Source organism: Asterias rubens, chromosome 15 (genome assembly GCF_902459465.1).
Source record: "Asterias rubens chromosome 15, eAstRub1.3, whole genome shotgun sequence".
Lineage (NCBI taxonomy): Eukaryota > Metazoa > Echinodermata > Asteroidea > Forcipulatida > Asteriidae > Asterias > Asterias rubens.
The window spans coordinates 2,497,082-2,521,975 of record NC_047076.1 but is presented as its reverse complement, the minus strand read 5'-3'; the positions used below and the strand labels follow the sequence as shown (position 1 = coordinate 2,521,975).

The following is a 24,894-nucleotide window of genomic DNA, read 5'->3' as shown; positions in this document are numbered from 1 at the left end:
GAGGGGTGGGGAAGGGGTCGTTTTACAAGACTGGAATTACACTGAGGTTTGGATGATAGCCTCAATGGTAAAACAGCCTAACTCGACAAAGATTTGCCATAAAAACAGGACGAGGTGTCAACAGGGGCTGAAAAAGGACATGTTATATTCACACTTACATTAACATAGCATGCCTTTGAAAATTTGATATTGAAAAAAAAAAACATTATTAATTCAAAATCCGATGGGCAGCTTAAAAAAAAAGACTTGCTTATCAAAAACTCAAGAATATTTCCAGGAATCAAATTGTGAATGTGTTAGGATATAGTTTCTTCTTTTTTCTTCTTCTAAATAATGCAATTATAAGATTGCACATAATCTTTCAATGCATTTTGTTTATATCTGTCTATTTGTTTTCTGTTTAATGAGGAATTATCTTTTAGGTAGTGATTTATTTAGGGCATTCTCTATAGGCTGTTGTTTGTTTCTGTACTTCATATTCCTCTGGTTTTTCATAGTTCTTGGACAGGTTTTTTTCTCAGTCTTCTGTTTATTGTACTGTGTTGTTTTTAAAGCCTGAAAGAATAAATATTAGATATATAATTACTAGTTGTTTGGGTAACCTTTGACAGGATATACCTCAGGAAAGAAAAACTTTACATGATTGAAGGAAATCATTTTGGCTTACAGCTCATTAAGTCCTAGGGTCCCTGCAGCCGATTTCACAAGGATTAATCCAATCTCGAGATAGTAACAAGATAGTAACGAGTAACTAGTCCTAACTGAGGATTAATCTTAACGGTAACATAATACAGAGAAAGGCTGGGACTCGTCCTAAGTTCTAAGATAAATCCTAATTTAGGAAGAGTTTAGTGAAACCGATGGCAGGTACCTTTCAGTTAAAGCCATTGGACACTTTCGGTCAACAGTATTGTCCAAGGCCCACACTTCGTGTATCACAACTTATATATAAAATAACAAACCTGTGAAAATTTAGGCTCAATCGGTCATCGGAGTCGGGAGAAAATAACGGGAAAACCCACCCTTAGTTCCGGACGTTTTGCCGTGTCATGACATACCTTTAAAATAAATCCGTAATTCTCGATATCGAGAATTGATATTGTTTAATGTTTTCTCAAAAAGTAAAGCATTTCATGGAATAATATTTCAAGCGAAGTCTTTCACCATTACCTTCTGTAAACCCTGTAAGTTATTTGTAAATCTGTGAACTTTTAATTGTTTTTCTGCACCTATACAAAGTGTCCAAGGCTTTAAAATGGACACTCCTCATGATCATAGCAGGCATGTGGCTGTACGTGGAATTATGAACTCCATGCTCCCAGGCTGGCCGCTGCAGCATCACAAATAAATAAATGATGCGCACTTTGTGATGTGACAGCCAGCGTAGGTGCTCGGCAGTAACTGGGTTAGAGTTCATTATTCCGTGCAGAGCAACAGGCCTGCTCTGATCATGACGACAGACCTCTGAGATTATCTGTATTACAGCTCAATAAAATCTTGTTTTGCATGATAAGTAGTTTACAAACCAAACAATTATAAATAAAATAGCTGCAAAATATTGTAGCCCTAGCAGTTTACAACAGCTTTTTCTAGTTCCATTTTAGCCTTCAAGAAAGACTCTGCTAAGCGTCCGGTCAGTAAACTAAGTTCTGCATTTTTGTGATGCAATTTGCAACAGCTGAGTAAATTGTTGTAGTTTCAAGAGGCAAACCTCATTTATCAGATTGGTAACTCCAGGATACACTACAAAATATTGCACATCACAGATTGCCGAACATATGTAGTGATGATAATAATATATGTAGTGTAGTCACATTCTCATATTATTCGAGTTCTTACACAAACGGAGATGGAGAATTTTGGGGTTATTTCTCTTCGGTTTGTTTTTTATATTTATTTTTGTACTGTTGGTTGAGAACTGGCTTATTACTCAGTGCGGGATCTCCGCCCAAGGCATTGTGAGCGATGCATAATTAATTGCAGATGAAGGGGAAAAAACAGTGAGGGAAGGTTAAGAAGGTGGGATGGAAGCCCAGACCATCACACTTTCTTAAAGACACTAGACACTATTGGTAATTTTTATTAGAAATCTTACAAAAACGGAGATGGAATTTATTATCTTTTCACAGTCGGTTGAGAATGGTCTTATTTTTACTCATGGCGGGATCTCCGCCTAAGGCATTACGAGTATTGCATAATTAATTGCAGACATATAGAAAAACCCCAGTGAGGGAAATTTAAGAAGGTGTGATGGAAGCCTGGACCATCACACTTTCTTAAGTGAATGTGAGCATGTTTTGAGGCGGTGCACCTGCAAGATTGTGTCAGGCACTCAAGGATGGTTACCAGTTTGTTATGGTAGCTGGTACTCCCAGGGCAGTGTCTGTTGCTAGAACAATTCCTGCACGTGGGAGAGACATCTGCGGATGACTTCTTGGCAGATGAGAGTCGGTTGACACTAGTTTTTGTAGATATTCAGAAGTGTGTGGGCGATGGTAGAATTGGACACTTGAATATCAGCATTGAGTTTTTTGCTCTTTCGAAGAGCTTTCTGTTGTACTGAAAGTCATTGAGCTGTACACACTGTATTTTACCTCTTACTAGAAGTTGTAAGAATCTTTTGTACCGGGGCTGTGTCTTGCCAGAACGATTCCTGCTGAAGTCTTTTCTGGTTTGTACGTGATGCTAGAATTGGACACTTGATGTTCAGCTTTGAGTGTTTTTACTCACTCGTACGAAGATGGTTTTTGGTTGTACTGGAAGTTGTGGTTTGAGCAACGAGCAAGATCTTAAGAGCTGTACTCACTGTACTTTACCTCCTTCTAGAATCTGAGCTCAGTTGAGTTTTTTTAATTTTTCTCTTTCTCAAGTTGTAATAATCTATTGTACTAGAAGACCTACCTGTTTTGCAGATCATGCTTCAGTTCTGTCTGGTCACTGAAAGTTAGTGAGAGTTTACTTATGTTCTCATCTTCAACAGGGTTCTCCCTCGAATTTTCCAAAACTGTTGGGTTATTCTGGACCCTGAGAGACAACTTTGGCTGGAGCACGCTAATAGGAGACTTTCTGGGACGATAGGTGGCAGCATACTTACCGGGTAAATCCATTGTTCTCAGAATTATGCGCATGTTCAGAACTACGTAAACAATGGAAATTTACCCGGTACGTCTGCTGCCACCTAGCGTCCCAAAGTCTCCCATTGAATTGAGGTTCTTAGAATTTTTTTTAAAGGATGTTAATATTTTGTTACGAGAGAATTGCGACTTTTTGTGTACATTTTGGCCTGCAATTTGCGCGTACGGGCTGGAAATGCTAGCTTGTGCGGAGAGCCTGAGCACTTTTGATGTCTGTTGCACAAGAAGTCACTTTTTGGAACATATAGAACGAAGCTGTACTGACTTATTTTCTTAAAATTTTGTCTTTGCAGAGAAACCGACAGCTGATGGAAGGGATGCTAGCCCCAAATCCACTCTCAGTGCCTTCCATAGTAAGCACCGTCACTACAGGTGAGTTTGAAAAGCTAGTGCCACTCCCCCCCCCCCCCAGATCCCTACCTCTTTAACTACAGGCCCCAATTTCATAGAGCTGTTAAGCAGAAAATTCTGCTTAGCAAACTTCTTGGCCAAGCAAGAAATCACCAGGGTACCAGTCGCAGCAATGATAACTGTATGGTATTCTGGCTGGTAACCTAGTTTTGCTTAGCAAATTTTTTTTTTTCGCTTAGCAATTTTTTGTGCTTGCAGGCCTTATGAAATCAGGCAAAGATGGGTTTGAAAAACTAGCACCCCCCCCTTCCCCATGGCCCAGAATGCTGCGCAGTTACCCTATTCCCATTAGGCTTGGGGATTTATAGATCAAGGGTTTATAATTCACTCCCTCACATCCCCTTCCCTCCCCTCTGCCCTCGCACCAGGCTTAGAATACACCTACTTGTATAATCATACATAAACCTCTCAACCCCCCTTCCCCCCTCTCCCTCTCTCTTATTTCTATATATCCTAAGCACATCATGTAAAAGTGACGCTAAGTTTTTTATTAATGCACCTAATTTCTACCTCGGCCTCTTTTCTTGAGCTTGATGGATGAACATCCTTTCCCTAGCTTGGGGAGTTCACCTTGTCTCCCATATTATCATCCAAAGTACATGCACTTTTTATTGTGGCATTCAACTTCTTAACTCGTCATGTGCCTTGAAGAAGGGTGTGAAGCTCTCCGATCTTGTCTTACACAATTTCCAGTGACAGAAGACCATAAGCAATCAAACGGCTTCTGACATTTGTGATAGATAAATTTGCATCGGGGATATAAGGAGTATTAATTTTGGTTTATACCCATGCACCGATGTGTATAAGCGTTACATATGTATTGTAAGAAATATCCTCAAAGGCATGTTTTCCCAAATGCAGAATAACGTTCCTCATGGTTCGAGTTTGGGGTAAAAATCCACTGCACTGGACCAAAATTTATTTAACAAGACCAGAATCTAAATGAGTTGAACAAGCTCTCGAAGAAGATCTGTTTAATTTATGTTTAAAATAGTTAATGGCCTGACGTTTCGACCCTAGCAGAGTCTTTCTCGAAGGCCTTCGAGGAAGACTCTGCTAGGGTCGAAACGTCTAGCAGAGTCTTTCTCGAAGGCCTTCGAGAAAGACTCTGCTAGGGTCGAAACGTCAGGCCATTTTGCATTTATACTCTCGGTCCATTTGGTTGGTAATTGTTTGCAACAGCTAATTCTGATTTCTAATTTATGTTTACTTAGATACTCTTGAAAGAGAGTTGAAAGATAATTATCACATTCACAGTCAACACATTAAGGCATTTTATTCAAATGAAAACACAAAACCACCGGGCTTGTCCCATTGTGTGTTTGCTTTCCCAACACTAAACGCACAGGCCTCGAGCCTATGGTCCAGTGTTGATTTTGAGCCCGGTTCCTATGATGACTGCCCTCGATTTCACAAAGAGTTAGGACTCGTCTTATCTCGAGTTAGGACACTCGTCCTAACTAAGGTTAGGACACTCGGCCTAACTAAGGATTAATCTTAGGGTCTGCGAGCTAAAGTGCAGGGTAGGGACTCGTCCTAAGTCCTAAGATTAGTCTTAAGTTAGGAAGAGTTTTGTGAAATCGACGGCTGATCATTTAGAAAATATCAAAGTTGCTCTTTCGCCTTTTAACTAGAGCCCCAACAACTTCATGGGTGGATTGCACCAAGCGGTTTTAAACCAGTCTATGCGCTATAGCCGGCTAACTTGAGACGCGCTTAGACAGTCTTTAATTATAGACCGATTACAATAGCGCGGTCTTTAATTATAGCCAGTCTTAAATCTTAAGCCTGCTCTGAGCTGGCTATAATCGGTCTTTGTTTTGGTTTTTTAAGATGGCGCTGCATTTGTTAGTTGTAGATGATTTGATGCAAAGAGCTCTACGACGAGATTGTGTTTTAGAAATAGATGACAGTTACACCCATGAGAGGCATTATGATGATGATACAGTGTATCGTAAATATATGTTCCCAAGAGTAAAAAAATGATACAACTCACAGATTTGATATCCAATGATTTAAACCAAAGCAATAAGAAGAATGCCATACCGCCAGTGACTGCAGAAGTGCCAAGTATAATGGGACATTTGTTCGAATTGCATTACTTTTCGCCGACTTATCTAAGACCGGCTTATTGCAACAGGCTTAATGACTGACTAAGCTAAGACCGTCTAAGACAGATAGCCGGCTATAGCTGACTGGTCTTAGACCGCTGACTAAGGCCGTTTTATTGCAATCCGCCCCTTGTTTCATTTCGGTTTTCTAAATTGACTTTCTTTTTGTTTCAGACAGTATAACCAACCAGGGAATGAACAGCTTTACACCAATGCCAGCAAGGATAAGGTCACACTCAGGAGGACAGGTGAGGTCAAAAAAACATTCAAGAAAATAGGGTCCAATTTCGTGTACATGTAGCTGTTAAAGGCAGTGGACACTATTGGTAATTGTCAAAGACTAGCCATCACAGTTGGTGTATCTCAACATATATGCATAAAATAAGAAACCTGTGAAAATTTGAGCTCAATCGGTCATCGAAGTTGCGAGATAATAATGAAATAAATAATAACCCTTGTCACACGAAGTTGTGTGCGTTTAGATGGTTGATTTCGAGACCTCAAGTTCTAAATCTGAGGTCTCAAAATCAAGTTCATGGAAATTTACTTCTTTCTCAAAAACTATGGCACTTCAGAGGGAGCCATTTCTTACAATGTTTTTTACCATCAACCTCTCCCCAGTACTCGTCACCAAGAAAGGTTTTATGCCAATAATTATTTTGAGTAATTACCAATAGTGTTCACTGCCTTTAAGCAGACAATTTTGCTTAGCAAGTTTTTTGGCTAAGCAATAAATGACTTTGGGTGACCTGGGCCATAAAGCTGGGCAATAAAATACTGCTTGACCAATTTCTTTATTAAGCAGTTGAACAAAATTTGACCAGACAATATTATGAGTCCCTCTGACAATGTTTTGTACTTCTATTTCTCCACTTCTATTTGGCTCTTGTGTGAGTCCGACCCCTTGATATGGTTAATTTTTTTTTCCTTGTGACGCTTCTGTGATTTGTTCTGATGTTGTTTGTCAGCGAGGAAAGAAAAATCTGACCTTAAGGGAAGATGGCTGTATCGTTAATATTGAATCGTCAAGACGATTATTCAGAACCATTGAATCTTGCGAGAGTCTCAAAAGTAGACCGAGAGGACAGAAACACAGAACCTGGGAATCATCACTGCCTTCGGCTCATGTTTTTGAGATGTGTGCGGAAAATTCTCCACCGCGCCCCGCTGCAATTCCTGTATCTTTTTTTAGTTCACTTTTTTTCAAGACGCTGTGTTCGGTAACAGGAACTGCCAGGGGGCACGCACGTCGTCGTTGAAGTTCCAGATTTTTCTTGGCTGTTGTGGTGCAGGTTGTGCCCACACTGTGATTTCCCACAAGGGCCCGACCGGAGCTTTTTAGGTGATTGGTTTTAGCGCGGCGTCTTGTAACCCAAGCTTGGCATGTTTTGACTTTCCCCTCTCTCGGAGCGGCTTTTGTGTTTTATTTTGTGCGTGTGCGTTGCTTGGTGCTGAGCCTTGCAAGCTTAGGTAAACATATCAGGTTGACGGATTGAACATGTCTTGGTTTTTTTTCTTTTCTTAACATTTAAGGGCCGATTATAGCATATAGGTCAGACGGAGATGGCAGAAGACAAAATATGTTTTTAAAGTGCAAAGCGTCTGGCTTTAAAAAGCAAAATTACATTGAACTTTATCAAACTACAAGTCATGTAATTGAGCCCCCCAAAATGTAATTTGCTCCCTGATGTGGAAGTAATATTTTGATCCTCAAATTGTCTGGAAGATGATGGATATTTTCCTCTTTGTGTTCAGTCCGCAAATTGAAACGAAGCTGCTCTAAGCCAGTCACTACTACCAAGCCTCATGCATTTTGCAGAAGATAATCAATTTACGTCTCCACGGCGGCCGAGTAACAAGAATAACAGCGTAACCCACGGCAGCCATGAAAATGCTTATTAGTCCGTGCCGTCGAACCCAACAGTATTATTAGAGTTGCCATTAATTTTTAAAAAAAAATTGAGGGACGGAAAATTCATAACGATCAAAAGAAGATTATTTAAATAAGCATCTAGATTACTGTTTATTTAGAAGTATAATTTTCTTTTATTGCATATTAGCCAAGGATGATGCCATGTAATGTCTCAATTGCTACATTTGATTAGTATTATTACACCTACTAATTACTACATTTTGCTTGAAATTTAACATCTGACGAATGTGCAACATTGGTTTGGTGATGAATAATTCCATTTATAACGAAACTGATGTTTTTTTTTTAAAGAAAAACATTCTTTTAAATATGTTATTTTAGTAAAGGTTTGTGGTAACACCGTGTAAACTGATTGAGATCTCTGAATGTGACTCTGAATTTTGTTGTGGTTCTGAAAATAACCTATACTCAAAGTTTTGAACAGTAATATTATTATTACTTGAATTGAGTTAAATTGAAATACTTGTATTATTATTATTATTGGTTTATTTCATATATATGTGTAAATAGTAAAAGAATTTACAGTATGGCAAAGGATAGGTTGAACTGCATTGTACAGGGAAACTTTGAAAAGGGTTATGAAAATGGAGACGCATAAAATACAAAATTAAACAAGTTGTCAATAGTTTGTTCATAAGAAAAGAAAACCCATCATGATAATATTCAGCATAGTTTGTCCTCAAAAAGATTGAATAATTTCAGGGTGACTACTCAACCCCCAAAAAACTCAACCATAAGCTGACAATTGACTTTCATTCAAACAATAATATTCCCCCGTAAGGAATCCATCGCAACTACTTCTTTAATAAGTAACGCTGTTTAAATATGTTTGGATAAGGTTTACTGCTGTCACAAATCACTTCAGATGTCAGATACACTCTCACTGTTTATTATCCACTCCTTGGGTAATTGGCTGAAATTCCTAAGCAAGTACGGAGAAGGGGTTGTGACAGTCTCTGTCTTTATATTTTAAAGACGCAGAGTTGGATCAACCTTGTTCCCAGGGGTGATCGAATCTCCGCGCCATTTTTTCCCTTGCTCGCTCATAAACCGCTTGAGTTGGTTAATTTAAATGTGCAAATATATAGCATTAATTAGGCTTTTGGCTGCCACTCTATAATCTCTGAAGTGGCATCATGTCACAACCAAGTCATATTGAGCAACAGCCAACGATTTCACCAAACTCTTCCTAACTAAGGATTAATCTTAGGACTTATAGGATGAGTTAAGTTCAGTGGCCGGAGATGTAGGACGAATTGAACTCATTCTACGTTAGGATGGGTTACTTGTAAACTTGAGATAGAATTAATCCTATCATTTCATGAAATCAACTACTGGACCCCTCTTGTTCTTCTTCGAGCAACCACTCATGCACGGCAATCCGCTAAAGAGGCACCAAGTCAAAGATTCACAGGTCCCCTCTTTGGAATGCTAGGTGGCAGCAGTTGTTCTCTTTGTTCAACACTTTCATTCGGTGAAAACACTTTACTGTCTCTACCAAAGTGCCTTGGTCCTATACGATGTATACTCATTAGGTATGAATTATTGCCTCTGATAATACTGTTCTACTTTTCTTTCCAGGGTTCTTCCAAGAAAACTCTTGAAGGATTGGAACCAATACATCCAGCCCTTCCTATCGTCAAGGTAAGCTTCTCAAAATAAAAGGAGTGTCTTCCAGGCCTTGGAAAAACCCAAGGCACACACCAAGGCAATTGCCGCAGTGTCTGTGCTTTTCCTGTGGTGCCCGTGCAAAGTTCCAATACAAATACAAAATTTTACTTGTGGAAATGCCACTTGCCAGAGGGCCTGTTTTTTTGTTGTCTTTTTGTAAACCATGGCCCAATTTCATAAAGCCTGTAAGCACAAATTCCTGCTAATCACAGACAAACGTTGCTTATTCCAGCACTGGGTGAACAACCAACATTTTAAAGGTTTACACCGATGCCCCACTCGTTTCTTGCTTAGCAAAAAAAATTCTTGAGCAGCATGTTCTGCTAAACAGCTTTATGAAATCGGGCCCAGAAGTGTCCCTTTAAAAGTTTTTTCTACAAGAATTCAACGATCTTAGTCTGAAATCTCCGTCTCCGTTTCCCTAATCAATACAACACTGTATCCTTGCCCCGCGATGGAGGACGGGATTTGGAAATCAAAGAGGCTGCTTCTAGAGCGAGAGAGCTCTCAGAACCGCCCGGGAACTACACATAGGCCATGTATTTCTTTTGCATCGATTGCCGAACGTGGCTCTCGCAAATTGGAAAAAGAATGAAGATTGATTCAGTGAGGGTTTGTGTTTGCACCACTTAAACATTACAACAAGGTCATGTTGTTGTAATATACTTGTCTGAGTTCTCCTCGCGCTGTTTGGAAATGGGTCAGACAATGAAAGGGGGAGTGTCTGCGCTTAAGCCCAATCTGGCATGAGGATGTGTTGAGCTGTACATTGAAATTTCAAAGGGTTATATGGGCATGATGAGCAACCATGATTGTTGTATAAACTTGAAGGGAACCTTTGGTAATCATTCTTAAAATTAAGCGGCAGTGAAAATCTTCAATACTTGTCTTATTTATTTTCAGCTTAAACTGTTCTGCCATCTTGTCACTTTTATTACGAACTCGTTGTGTCATGTATTATGCTCATCTGTCCTTTTGTCTGTCTGTCTGGTTGTCATGTTTTCTTGTCTGTCAGGCTATTTTTTACAAGCTCATGCTTACCAAAACTTAAAGATATTTTTCGCTTTACTCCATAATACATGTAACTGTCATTATTCTTTTATGAGAGTATGGAAATAAATTGATTTTTGAATTGAATTGAATTGAAAATTGAAATTGGTAAGAAGCCTACAGAGCAGCTTTCGAATGTATAAAGCATTTTGAGAAACATTTCAATTCTATGTAATGTGGTTATGTAAAAAGATATTAGTTTTTGTGCCAACAATTTTGAATCTAAGAAGCATTACTGTCAGTAACGTTTCTCAGTTTGTGTGTTCCTGTTACTAGTGTTTTATTTTATGATGATCTGTACTCACTTGTAAGTTAAAGCCAGACAGTATGGGAATATTTTTGTTTCCTTCCACCTTTTTTTATTTCATTTTCGACACCAAATTGTGTCCTTTCTTTGCAAGTATTTTGTGAGGTTTTATGCCCTTTTCTTTCTGTTTACAGCCACTTTGAAAAACTGTTTCCTACATTTCATCTAAAACTCTTTCTGAAATACTGAAGCCAAAGCTAAACACACGGGATCTGTATTCCCACTTTCCTCAATGCCTTGAGCTTTAAGAAGCCACATCGCTATCAGTCCATTATTTATTCCCGCCCCGTTCTGGACAAAGATAAAACAAAACATTACGGGCCAATCACAGGCTTTGTGGATTGCTTGTCTTAGTTATTTCAGCTTGAGCAATTCAACCATGTCAAACAAAATTCCATAAACTCAGGCAAATTTCAAAACGGTTTAGTCTCTAAATTTCCTGCACCCCTCTGCTGACTATCTAAGCTGCTTGACCTATTTCCGCCCCTTCGTTAAACCCTCACGAGACATGTGAAGCATTTTTGAAATAACACTAACCCTCGGTTATTTCCCGTTTCACTCTAAGAAAAACAAATACTTGAAACTGACAGATTTGACAAAATTACTCTACGCATCCATTTTAAATTTGATCCTAAACGAATTCAACAAGATTTTTTATAATTATGTATCTCAATTTTTGTTTGGGGTGGTATTAATTGTCATGAATTTATCTTAAAATATAAAAAATCTCCTTTTACACCAACGCTCTGTTATTTCATGTTTTACTCTAAGAAAAACAAATACTTGAAACAAAATGGTCTGCACATCCATCCTAAATTTGATCTTAAATGAAATCAGTATGAACTTGTGTATGTCCAATTTATGTTTTGTGGTTTCTTTGTTGTGAAGTTCCTCTTAAAGTAAAAACACTTATACAAAACTATTAACAGGTTTAACAAAATTGTCAATGCATCCGTCCTGATTTTGGTCCAAAATTAAATAAAAAAATTATTTAAACTATAAAAAAGTCTCCTTTAAAATTATCGTTGGAAAAACATATGCAAAAACAAACCCAGAATTTCAGACAAAATTTAATTTGTAAAAATATTGCTGAGTAATGTGCAAGAAGAACTTACATCAATTTAATCAGGCCTATATTCCCTTGACTACCGTTTCAGTAAAAATACGTCATATTTTCATCATATTTCATTCTGTGGATAAAATATTAAAACTCATAACTAAATCTTCATATCCGAAATAAGATTACCGTTACAAATTCCACAGGAGGGAGTTGGGGATGATATTTGCAATCAATCAAAACTAAGTTCATTAAATTAATTAATTTTCCGTTCCCTTAATTGCATTTTTTTAAGTCAACCTTGTCCCCAGGGATCTCTCTAACCCTTTTGGACCGAGCTTTAATAAATCTCTGGGCAGGCGATTGTAATTTCTGTATTGTAAGAAAAATAAGCGGCCACATTATTCTATAGTCTTGTTTCTTGTTTTTGTTATTTTGCAAAATGGCTTTCGATGTTGAAAGATACTGATTTGAAAACCGTTTACCTTCTTTCAGTGCCATAGTCGTACATGTGCGATCTATTTTATGTAATCCGAAATTGTCATAATTGTACATGTAGGCCTACAATATTTTTTATATTCTTAGCAGAAAAAAAACACAATGTCCACAGATTTACATCAAGTTCACACAGTTTGAAGATAAAGATGGTAGAAAAGCTTCCCTTAAAATATTACTTGCTAAGGTACTGTAGTTTTTGAGAAATGAGTAAAACAAGCCATAGAAATAATTTTCATCTCAAGAGACTAAAATAATGTTAGCCGGTGAAACATATTTTGGTGACATTGTTTTACTCATTTCTGAAAACTAAATCACCTCAGCAAGTAATCTGTTAAGGTAAATTTGATGTTAATCTATGGTAATTGTGTTTTGTGTTACAAAAAAGTACCCAAATCCTTTAAAAACTAAATTTCTGTAATTCTCCGCATCCAGATTTTGTTATTGAGTATGTTATTGAGTATGGCCATCAGAGATGAAATCTGTGTTAAACCTTTCTCAGACACCCACTCTATTTCATTTCCCGCGTTTAAATGTTTGTTTTTTCGACACCTATATCGAGGCTGCCATTTTTTCCCTGACCGCAAAATCAGACGGTAAATGTCACTCAATTTTTCCAAGTAAAGCCGAGGGAAATCACTGGACGTTATTGAACGATTACTGAGAAGTTTTTTTCCCATCAATATTAAAAATAAATGTATTTGTTCAGATGCCTGTGAGGAAGAAAATTAATAACTGCTAAACAATTTTCTAAACCTAACCGCGACTCTCCAGAGCACAACACTTGTCGGGTGTTTTGACAAAATTGGGGTTATCCTAGCTGGCTTTATGTATTTATTTTTACATTTGGAGACGATAAACAACAATATTTACAGTTTCTTTCTGTTTCTATCGCTCTCCTACACATCAGACCCCGTCAGAGCGCTTAAGTCGAGCAGGTTTCGTCCTACGCACCATCCTCCTGATGCGTTCCCCGCAGATGATCCGAGATCGAAAGTACCACCTCCGCACGTACCGACGCTGTCTCGTGGGCTCGGAGATGGTGGACTGGTTGATACAACAAAGCCCGATGACGTTGGTTCATTCTCGGCAACAGGCTGTAGGGATGTGGCAAGCTCTACTTGAAGAAGGTGTCATCACACACGGTAAGTCGCTAAGAATTCATTTGAGGACTTTGTGAGCGTTAAGAGGGGTTTGTCGACATCCCGCTGTCGTGAATAAGAGATGATCTCGGTGTGTCTGTCGAAGATCTTAGCGGACTTTGCAACTACATCTACTCTTATGGCAGGAAACGTCGTTGTTATGATTGATAAGAAAGGTCTAATATTAGTTTTGCTGATCTTCAGTGACTGTATGAAATTTGTTGAGGAATTAACAAAAATACTTGCTTACTTGCTTTCCCTCGAAGAATCTCTTTGAGAGACGATGTTTTTTAACAAGAAATACTTTTGATTTGGGTTTGTTTGTTTTATATCTTTCAAGGAATTCTGTAATGTGTGTAAAGTTTGGTCATTCACTGAATTTTCAGAAAGCAGAAATGAAATAATTTTTGTGAAATATTTTCTTGATTTATGATGACATCATTTTGGAAAAAAATTTTTTCTAATATGATAGGTACTGGTAAAAATTTTTGTAGACATGATATAGCCATCATTTGGAAAAATGTCAAAAGTCAGTTTTCTCTGTATTCATCCTTATTGTATCCTCTTCCTTTTTCAGTGTGTCGAGAGCATCCCTTCAAGGATAAGTACCTCTTCTACCGTTTCCGTGACGATGACATGGGCATCGGTAGCCAGCCGGGGAACGCTGAGAAGAAAGAAGCCGAGGACGAGTTTCAAGACACTCTGGTCATCCTCGCCCAGATCGGCCCGGATGCTATGATGAGAATGATCCTACGAAAACCGTAAGTCCTTCAATTGGATTTCAATTTAGTGTGGGATGATTTTGACAATGCATCTTAAAAATGGAACTCAACGTTGTTACGTGATCGAAATAAAGACTGGTTCGTACTTCTTGCACATTGCAACAAACGAATCAAACTCTATGCATAAACTGGGAAAGCAACACATACTGGGCCCAAATTCATGGATCTGCTTTCCACAAGCATTCTGCGCTTACGGAAGCAGGGAATTCCGCGCTTACATCCAGCACCTTTCATGGATTAACAGACAATTTTTGCTCATTACAAGGTTCGTAAGTGCAGAATTCGGCAGTAAGCAGAGCCGTGAAATTTAGCCCTAATTGTTTATGAAATATAAAATATGAACCAGTCGTAAGATAAGATTTTGTTATGGTGTCATCTTGAAGCTGAGGGTGGCTTCTTTTAAAAAGCGAAAATTTATACGTAAACTTGCGGTCGTGAATCAAGGAAATCTGTAAAGGAGGGTTCTTGCCATAGGAACCAAGATCATAAGATGAACCCTCGTTCTTTCCTAGGATGTGTTCTTGACTTTTGTTAATACACTACTTGTTCGAAGTGAGGGGGATGATCTCGAATGGAAGTCAGATAGTCCTATCCCAAGGATAAAGCAATTAATGGTGTGATGTGGAAGGACTCGCTACAAGACCTGACCTAGGGATTTTCTCCGACGAGGTTTTTTTCTCCAACTTTGCATGTCTTTATACTTCCTGGTTTGATTTGTACCTGCTGTATCTAGGCTATTATTAAGCTGATTTAGGGTTTCCTTGGCAACATAATTGTGTGGTACTTATAACCGGTTGTTGTAATGTGTCAACTTACAACAGAAGGAGGTGGGACGTGGCGTGTACAATATACATATGCCTGGCAGCGCAGTCTGGCTGGTCACAGTGTGTCTTTTACAGAAATGTGGTTTAATTAGTATCAATGGTATTAGGTGAACTGCTGTTCGGTTATGGTTTATCTGCTCTTTTCTCACTGTTTTTGTTTTGTTTAGGGAATTTTTCCCTCCTTTATTCAGGCTTGAAAGCCTAGGAAATTGTTACTTCCATAACATAGAGGTTAGGCTTAAAGCGTATACTTAATTTTTCAAAGTGCTTTCATTTTGGAAAATACTACTTTTATTAAGTTTACCCTTTGATCGTTTCACTTCGATCTGGAACAGACAGACTGTCTTTCTGGACAGGCACTATCAACCACGATGGACCCAAATTCATGAAGCTTTGAATGAACTAGACACCTCTATCATGGTGGGGCCGTCTTGATTTTTTCCCATTCAAAGCAATATAACCTGACTGAGGCCGGCTGGATGGAAGGTGAAATAGTCTGGTTCCTTTTTGTACAAGGAATATTGGCATCCATTACTGTTATTGGTTATGGGGAACATGACCAAGATGGTGGTAGCAGGATAACTTTTTCTAGTACAAAGTTCTTGCTCCGTGCTTACTCATACCCTTCCACTATGATGAAAAGGTCTTAAAGCTAAACCCTACCCCCACCCCTTCCATGCATTCTCCAAAATATTGGGGGAACAAAGTCATCAAATTTGTATTTTTTGGATGACAGTAGGATTTGATTTTGTGCACTGTGCAGCCATAGTTGATGACACTGCATTGTTTTAAGCACAGGGCTAACTAACCCATATTATATAACACCCAAGCAGATCCTTGCCATTTGATTGGAGGATTGTCCGTCACGTGATAGCAAATAAAAGTACCATTGCACGCTGAGTCACTCGCCGTGCTTTTTCGTTCCATCCGAAAAGTACCATTGCACGCTGGCACGCTGCCAGCGTGCAATGGTACTTTTCGGATGGAACGAAAAAGCTGAGTAAAAACATCACTGCGTGCGCGTGTCTTTGGTAACGCAGCAGGTGTTACTGCAAGAAGGCATAGTAAAATTACTAGCATTCGGCTTCTACAGTTGAAATTGTTTGTTTTGAAAGTTGTTTCTTTCAATCAAAATGACAAAGTTCTACTTGGATGTTATATAAAACAAATAATGAATGTTTTTCATTCGTGCAATGGTGCGAATATGTTCATTCGTTGAAAGCTGGAATGTTCCATTCAACTCGGCTCCGCCTCGTTAAATAGAACATTCCATCTTTCAACTCATGAACATATTCGCACCATTGCACTCATAAACATTCATTATGTGTATACTAACCATCAACCAATCACATACTTACATCCTATTAACAACTAACCAATCACATGCAGTGAAGGTGTACATCAACTAACCAATCACAAGGAAGTTTTATAACAACTAACCAATCACAGGGAAGTTTAGTAAAATTAACAACTAACCAATCGCAGGGAAGTTTTGTGAGAGTATGGGTAATTTTCAAGCAATGGGCAGGTTTTCTTTCGATGTTGCCCTTATGCCATTCAACTATTGACCAATCAACATTGGATCATATTCATGTGGTTTAAGAACTATGGCAACTAAATCAAATAGGATTACAAAATGACAGTTATTTGTTCACAACCTTTTCCATAATTTATGATCCGGATTGGTCAAATTTTGCTAAATGTTCAAGACTGACTTTCTTAGACTAAGTTTGATTGGCCAATTGCTTGCTGAAAAGCACCTGGTGGCACATTAGAGAGAGAGAGCCTGATTGGCCAGCAACTTTTTGCACATTCTTAGTTAATAACTATTTCACATAGAAGTAAATTTTTGTTTGTCTATTTATTTAAACTTCCAAATGTTGTGTCTAAACATTTATTTGATGGCTGTGGTAGAAATGTTTGTGTAGAAATAAAATTGCACCAATTTGCAGAATATGTATTGATCATTTTTCAAGCTTAAAACCTGTTAACAATCACTGCATGCAATACACAATTTTTCTACATCAAAACTTTGCCTCTTTTTCTCTTTATTATTTTCTGTCAACTTTTGACCTACGACCTGTACTATCCACATCTTGTGATCAGCACACCACTGAGAGCATGGGGGTATGAGTAAGTATGGTTGCCATGGAAATATGCAGATTAGTCTCACCTGGCCAATCATGCCTTGCGCTGCACAAATTGCATGTAAGAATCGTAGTCTGCATCCTTTTAGTGCATGAGATGGTCATTCTCATTGGTGCAATAAACTGGTGCTCTGTAGTTTTGTTTGCACACACAATAAAATTGGTTTAGAAAGCTTGGTGTACTTTTCTTTCTTTTTTAGGTGCTTTTGTGTGGAAAATTAGTTAAAAAACTGGACCTTTACGTTTATTTTTATTGACAAAAATGTTAAGGAAACTCTTGTTGGGATGCATGAAAATCTTGCTATTTTTATTCATAATATAATTTTTCTTAAAATAGATACTAAAATTAAATAATGGTTTATTATGCAACTTTGTATCAGCAATGATTTAAGTTCAATTTATAACTCTATTTTGCATGCTTTAATTTGTGACTTTGAAGAATTTCAATTTTAATCACAGGTTGCATTTTCTAGTCAATTCTTTGTTCAACCCCAAAAATCATTTACAAATTTACCCAGTCAGTTTCCCTTGTGGTTTATATTGATATCTGAAACAAAAAGTCGTATCCCCTTAAGGTGATCCCCTAGCTGCCGCTTCCCAAGTTGTATCGTAATTTGGGTGTGATCCCTGGCTACACGGCAGTTAACGGTTGTATGGCTTCTGACTGGCACCCCCGAACAAAGATATTTACAAAATAGGGACACCGCCAATATAGGGCTAGATAGCTCAGTTGGTAAAGCGCCGGCACGTTAATCCGGAGGTCGTTGGTTCGAATCCCACTCTAGTCAATTCTTTGTTCAACCACAAAAATCAGGTTGCATTTGCCTCGAGTAAATTTATCTTTTCTATTCATACACTTTTTTTTTTTTTTTTTTTTTTTTATTATACGCAATTTGCCAGACACACAAGGCCTGAAGGCCACTTCAAGGTGTGGGGTACAATTATTTGTTTCAAGAGGCTGTTGCCACCTACTCCTAGGGCTGAAACGGGGTTACCCCTGTTACAGTCCGTACGGATGTAGGCTTGGGTATCATCAATCCGAAGCCTGGCCGGTAGAGCAGAAAGCACTGCCTCCCCAATTTTACGTAGCAAGTGTCACAACCGGGTTTTGAACCCACACTCTGCCGATCAAACACCAGAGCTTGAATCCTGTGCTCCTAACCGCTCGGTCATGACACGCCACAAAGTTATAATATCAAAACTCTTCAAAGTATTATACAGGATTGGTAGGGCTAACAAAATAGTCACAGACAGTGTTCATGTTTTGTGTGATCAACCATTCATGAATATCAAACCTATGAAATTTGGGTTCAGTCTGTTGGGTGAATCAGGAGAAAATAATGAAAAAACCATGCACAATGTTCAGCTTGTGTATACACATTGTCCTTAAAGGCAGTGTACACTATTGGTAGTTGTCAAAGACTAGCCTTCACAGTTGGTGTATCTCAACATATGCATAAAATAACAAACCTGTGAAAATTTGAGCTCAATCGGTCATCGAACTTGCGAGATAAAAATGAAAGAAAAAAACCCTTGTCACACGAAGTTGTGTGCGTTTAGATGGTTGATTTCGAGACCTCAATTTCTAAATCTGAGGTCTCGAAATCAAATTTGTGAAAAATTACTTCTTTCTCGAAAACTACGTCACTTCAGAGGGAGCCGTTTCTCACAATGTTTTATACCATCAACCTCTCCCCATTACTCGTCACCAAGAAAGGTTTTATGCTAATAATTATTTTGAGTAATTACCAATAGTGTCCACTGCCTTTAATTTGGGTTGTAAGGGCCATAATACTTGAGGCAATTTAAAGGCAACCAGTTCCAGGCAATCTCAAAGAAGAGAATCCATTCACATTTGAATACTCTCATAGTTCACTAGGGGGACGTAAAACATTGTTTGAAAATTACTAAAGTGCTACCCGAAGTGGTCCTGTGGTCTAGTTGCCTCCAAGTTGGCTGTAAAAGTTGCGTTGTGTGACAAGGCCCTAATAACCAAACCAAAATCATCTGGGTTTTTTTCTCTTTCTTCCGAGGTTTTCAGTCATAGTTTTCTTGATTAGGGACTTCACTTCAGAGGGAAATATTTCACAAGGAAAACAAATTGCTCTGGTAGACCCTTTTAACTCTATAATAAATATAAACCACAAGGGAAACTGACTGGGTGAATTTTTAAATGATTTAATCAGTAAGCTTTCAGACTACCACTAATCAATGATGTTTTTAATCATTACTAATCCTGTATAATACCGTTAATATATACTTCAAAAAGGAGCTCTTTTAAAAGCATGATGAAAAAAACGGGATATGATAAGTAATTTATCAGCCATCATCGTAAATTGACTCACTGAGTGCTCACCTGTGACACTTGACAGTTATTAAATATTTGAAGATGTCGTAAATTTACCGCCATCGTTGTTTTTGAACAAGCGATGTTTTATCAATGACATTTAACACCCGAGGCCTTGCAAGATTACCACGACGATAATGTTGTAAGCGATTTTGTGTTATTTTTCGTTGCAAGGTGTTTTTTAAATGTTTTTAGGTGCACAACAGCTAAGTTTTGTCGTCACTACAGTGTTATGGTTTGCACATGCATGATAAATTTGGAACTCTTTGTATTATTTTTCTCATTTAGAGAACATAATTTACGAATTAATTCCAGAAATCTTCAGTCTTTTTCAGTAAAAATAGAGAAAATATCTTCAAGGTTCTCATTTATACCCCTGGTTGAAGAGTAAAGCCTCTTGCTCAAGCACACAATTAGATTTTGAGGTCTCGAAATCAAGCATCTGAAAGCTCACAACTTCGTGTGACAAGGGTATTTTTTTTCTTTCATTATTATCTTGCAACTTCGACGACCAATTGAGCCCAAATCAAGCATCTGAAAGCTCACAACTTCGTGTGACAAGGGTATTTTTTTTCTTTCATTATTATCTTGCAACTTCGACGACCAATTGAGCCCAAATTTTCACAGGTTTGTTATTTTGTGCAAATGTTGCGATACACCAAGTGAGAAGACTGGTCTTTAGAAATTACCAATAGTGTCCAGTGCCTTTTAAACTCATGAAGTACTTTTGTTTCTATGAGGATACATTTCAACTTCAGACTTCTTTTAAACAAATTTGATTTTTTTAAGTTTTCATGATGCACAGTTAATAGTGGTGCTTGTTTTCAGTTTCACTATATTTCTTTAATAGTTTTATTTTAGTTATTTTGTAATATTTTTTCTTCTTTTACTTGTAATTTTGTTATGAAGTTTATGTATTGGCCATTGATCAAGGGGATCTATTTTAAAATTTGAAAATCTCGTCCCATGATCAAGGGGATTTTTTTTAAAATTTGAAAATCTCGTCCCATGATATGTTTTAACTGTTTGGTATTGGGTTGGGACAGGCCTGGAGTTTTATCTTTGCAAGGGCAATGCCATTCTCACATTCTCTGTACTCTGTCCATTGGAAAATCTTGACGTCTATAGGGAACTTTGAGAAGGGCACCTAGCCCAAGACCAGGGGCAACAGAGGCAATGGCCTCTATGGCCTTCATGTTATTCCAGACCTGTTGGGGGAACAATTGCAATAGGCCACTTTTTGGTGGGGAAATTGACAAAAATGTACGCCTTTTTCAACCACATATCTTGTTCTAATGAGATTACTCCAACCCCCCCCCAAAAAAAAAAAAAATCCTGAAATCCTCACCTGTCTCCAAGATCTAATTTTCTTAATCGTTCTTTCCCAATCCATTGAAAATATTTGCACTATGCAGTCTTTTACTCCCCAAAATACTGTCTTAAGATTGTTGATGTTACTGACTGTCTACTCCTCCTACCCCGACCCCTCAAAAATTACCCCCCTGGCCTACCTCCTTTTAACACCTGTACGTACCTCAGTCGACCCCCTTGGCTAATGGAGTTGGCTCGTCGACTTCAGCAAGCCGATATTTACAACAGGTATTGCTGATTCAGCGTCAGAGTCTCCATACAGTTTTATTCTTCACATTTTTGTCTTTCCATTTTCTGGTTTTCCCATTTTTTTTTACATTTTTTTAATTTTTTATATACTATACAGTTTTTCCGTTTTCTTCATTTGTAGTTATTCATCACACAGTCATTTCTGTTTTATATTCTACTCGAAAGTGGTATCTAGTTTGAACGCATTTTTATGTGGACTTATAACTTTCAAAATGCAACAAAAATAGAAAATACTCTACCCTTGCATGGTAAAAAATAAATGATTATAAAATAAAAACTAGATACCTTACAACCACTCCATGTCATTTTAAAAGTTCTTCTTAAATTGTTTTTATTTTGTTGCATTTAAATGTTAGATTTTGGTATCCATTTTTCAAACTAGTTGATTTTGGTTCGTCATATTTTACGTTCTACATTTTTTATTTACGCACAGTCTACATTATCATTTTCATTCTCTGTCCACATTAAACTTTGATGCAATTTAATTATATGTGACCATCCACAAGATATTTATGTAGTACTGTTGAGTTCAATTGTGCAAAAAGGGATTCTCAGATTTATATTTTATGAACTTTATTCACTTCAAATTTGGTGCTTCTTAAAATATGATTTCGTGTTTTTTTATAAAAATGTTCTATAAATAATTTGTTGAAGTGTCTTTAACTGGCTTGACCCCTGACCCCTAACTATACTTTAATTTTAATATACATGCCGCGATATCAGTTCTTTATCGGCTCCAGTCTATCGCACTTGACCTTAAGTTAACGGACTCGATGTAATAAAGACACCCCTGCAAAAGAAAAAAGGCCTCTCTAAATTGTACTAAAATTTAATTATTTATCCTCTAGCCATTGTTCAATATCTATTTCCCGCATCGTCATCATTTTTGTAGGAATCCTGGTGCCAGCCTTGAGAAATCGTTTCTCCATTCCACAAGATGCATTGCTGCTTTGCAACGTAACCATCAAAATTTCATAGAGTTGCTTAATCAGACAATAGTGCTTAAACAATTTCTGCTGAGCAAAAATATAAGCAGGAAACCAGTTACCAGTTGTATACACTGGCATGACATTTGGCTGGTGTCCTTTCCTTTGTCTGGTAAGCACAATTGTTTTATGCTTTTGCTTATTTGGGTGTTTTAGCAGCAGCTCTTTGATATTGGGCCCTGGATGTAGGCTAGTCTCTTCTCAAGGTATTCTAGTGAATACACACTATATGCTGCATCTGGAAGCACTATAGAATACAAGCAAAACACCTTGAGCCAAAACTAATTTCTGCATGTTAAAATCTTCCACCGGACTCCAGCCCATGAGGCAATTTTCTGTAATAAGGTTATGCAATTAGCCTACTTCGGAACGCATCATGTTTTTATAGTGTTTCTGTTGCTGATAATTTAGGAATAATTATGAAAAATTTATTTCATGTTGGGCATGTAGAACCTTTGGATTGCATGTGCATGTGACACATATAAACCTACATCGAATATGCATTTTAAATTGATTGCAGGTTTGGTACCACTTTTTTTAACCATTAAATTATACATTTGTATAGCTTAACAATAATTTTATAAAATTCTGAAATATAAAACTCAAGCCCCACATATTCCCTCCCAGATCTAGCGGATTGAAAAGTAATCAATGTTAAACATTTAAATGGTCATACAAAATGATTATTTGATCAGCATGGATTTGATGAGTCGCAAGGACCCTCGTTAACCAAGTTGTACATTTTTAATGATGTTTTAGGGATTTGATGAGTCGCAAGGACCCTCGTTAACCAAGTTGTACATTTTTAATGGTGTTTTAAGCAAAATGCGTACAACAGGCAGTGGTGTATACGTTGTTAGTTTTAAATCAGGGATGAAGAATATAACTTGTTTTTGCCCTTACACCAATAAGCACTGTATACAGACTCGCTACTTTTCTGAGTAGTATATGTTGTTGCAGTTTCTCTTCTTACCTCGCCTTCTGGACAAGAAAATGTTTTTTTTGTTCTACCTTTGCCTTGTTTTTCATTATTCCTTGAGGAGATTCAAATAAACCCACCCTGTACTTTTTTGAAGTGAGGATTTTAAGCTGATGCCCATAGCAACCAAGCAGGTTGCTATGACAACCGATGCATAGTACTTCTATTATAAGCATGATTAGACTATTTTTGAAGACGGTTAATTTTAAACTGCTCTTGTGTCATTCACATCATGGGTAAACTTATTGCTTTGATATTTAAGTCTGCCTAAGGTTGTTCGTTCAAAATTTAAAATGTGAATTTGTAATTAAGAATTAGGCCAGTAACCTGATTGCAGTTTGCTCACTCTGCGGCAACTCTGTAGGGGATATTACTCACTGCTGTTTCATGTATGGAGCTGCTCTGATTATCTATTGTGTTTGTTCTCATTCCTATACAAGCCAACTGCTATTTCGTGTGTGGATTTATCCTTGAAATTATATTGTTTGCTTTTATTCCTCGGAAAGCTCGGTTCATACTTCCTGCGAGTGCGAATGCGAAGGGAACATTGACGTCACAACTCTGGTTTTGTTGCGAAACAGAGTTGTGACGTCAATGTTCGAGCACAGCTCAACTGTGGCGAATTATTCGTTGTGAACTTGTGACGTCAATATTCGCTTTGCATTCGCAGGAAGTATGAATGCAGCTTTAGTCAACTCGGTTTTTTATGGGGGGTTTGAACTTTCCCGAATAACTGTAGTGTTTTATTTTTCTGTTTGTCCCTGTTGATTGAACCTCTCATGTAGACCCATGGAACGCTCGGTTGATGATCTGGAGATTATTTATGAGGAGTTACTCCACATCAAAGCGTTGGCGCATCTCTCCACGATGGTCAAGCGAGAACTCGCTAGCGTCTTAGTGTTTGAGTCTCACCAAAAGGCCGGTACTGTCTGTAAGTAGATCCTAATCAATCTTTTTTTCTAAAAAAGCTGACTCAGAAATTGTAGTTCGAAGCTTGAGCATTTCTTTCAGACAAAAGTCTTTGATTGAACAAAAAGAAATGAGAAAGAAGAATTCTGTTTTCCAACAGACGCATCAAACCTGGAAAATTGGGCTCAATTAGTCTTGGAAGTTACAAGAAAATAATGAAATGAAAAAAAAAAACGCCCTTGTTGCATAGAATTTGGTGCTTTGAGATGCCTGCGAAGGGCTTCATGCCTTAAGCCTTTCTCAGATTCAAATTTGGGGAGGAAAAATTACCCGTTTCTCTAAAACTAAATCATTGTAGAGGGGGTTGTTTCTAACAATGATTTATAATATCAACATCTCTCCAGTGCTCTTTACCAGGTGAGTTTTTATTCCAAAATTACCAAAAGTACACCCTGCCTTTAAGTTCTAAATTGTTAGATTATTTTCTTGGATTCTTTCAGTATTTAATCAGGGTGACGAAGGTAAATCTTGGTACATCATCCTCAAGGGGTCCGTTAATGTCGTCATCTATGGGAAGGGCGTGGTCTGCACACTCCATGAGGGGGATGATTTCGGGAAGCTAGCTCTCGTTAACGACTCACCGCGAGCTGCCTCCATCGTTCTCAGAGAAGATAATTGTCATTTGCTGAGAGTTGATAAAGATGACTTCAATCGGATACTAAGGGTAGGTTTGAGAATTTGTGGAAATCTAGCGGCTAGACAGAATATTTTTGTGCCAACTCACATGAGAGAATAAAACATAAAACTGTATGGGAAGTTTTGAGCATCTTCAAATGAGACCCGGTAACTCTTTCAGTGCCAAGGTCATACATGTCCGATCTATTTTATGTATTCAAAAAATGTCATCAATCCAATATGTACAACCCTTAATTTAATACATGTAATCACAAGAGGGCATTATCACTCAAGAAATACTATTGATCCTTTCT

General features: G+C 37.8%; 1 protein-coding gene across 10 annotated transcripts in view; it reads left to right on the top strand.

Moving 5' to 3' along the window:
• LOC117299822 (rap guanine nucleotide exchange factor 4-like) overlaps positions 1-24,894 on the top strand; it is a 91,908-nt gene that overhangs the window by 50,319 nt on the left and 16,695 nt on the right. For 3 of the 10 annotated variants that reach the window (XM_033783354.1, XM_033783352.1, XM_033783360.1), the window contains 9 exons: positions 3,428-3,506; positions 5,831-5,904; positions 9,171-9,233; positions 13,080-13,314; positions 13,889-14,072; positions 17,024-17,050; positions 20,951-21,010; positions 23,764-23,927; positions 24,406-24,629. In XM_033783354.1, coding sequence (XP_033639245.1) covers positions 3,428-3,506; positions 5,831-5,904; positions 9,171-9,233; positions 13,080-13,314; positions 13,889-14,072; positions 17,024-17,050; positions 20,951-21,010; positions 23,764-23,927; positions 24,406-24,629 — 1,110 coding nt within the window. Of the gene's footprint in view, positions 1-2,516; positions 2,839-3,427; positions 3,507-5,830; positions 5,905-9,170; positions 9,234-13,079; positions 13,315-13,888; positions 14,073-17,023; positions 17,051-20,950; positions 21,011-23,763; positions 23,928-24,405; positions 24,630-24,894 lie in introns of those variants that run through there. The other 7 variants (XM_033783358.1, XM_033783356.1, XM_033783359.1 and 4 more) reach the window with 5 other exon arrangements.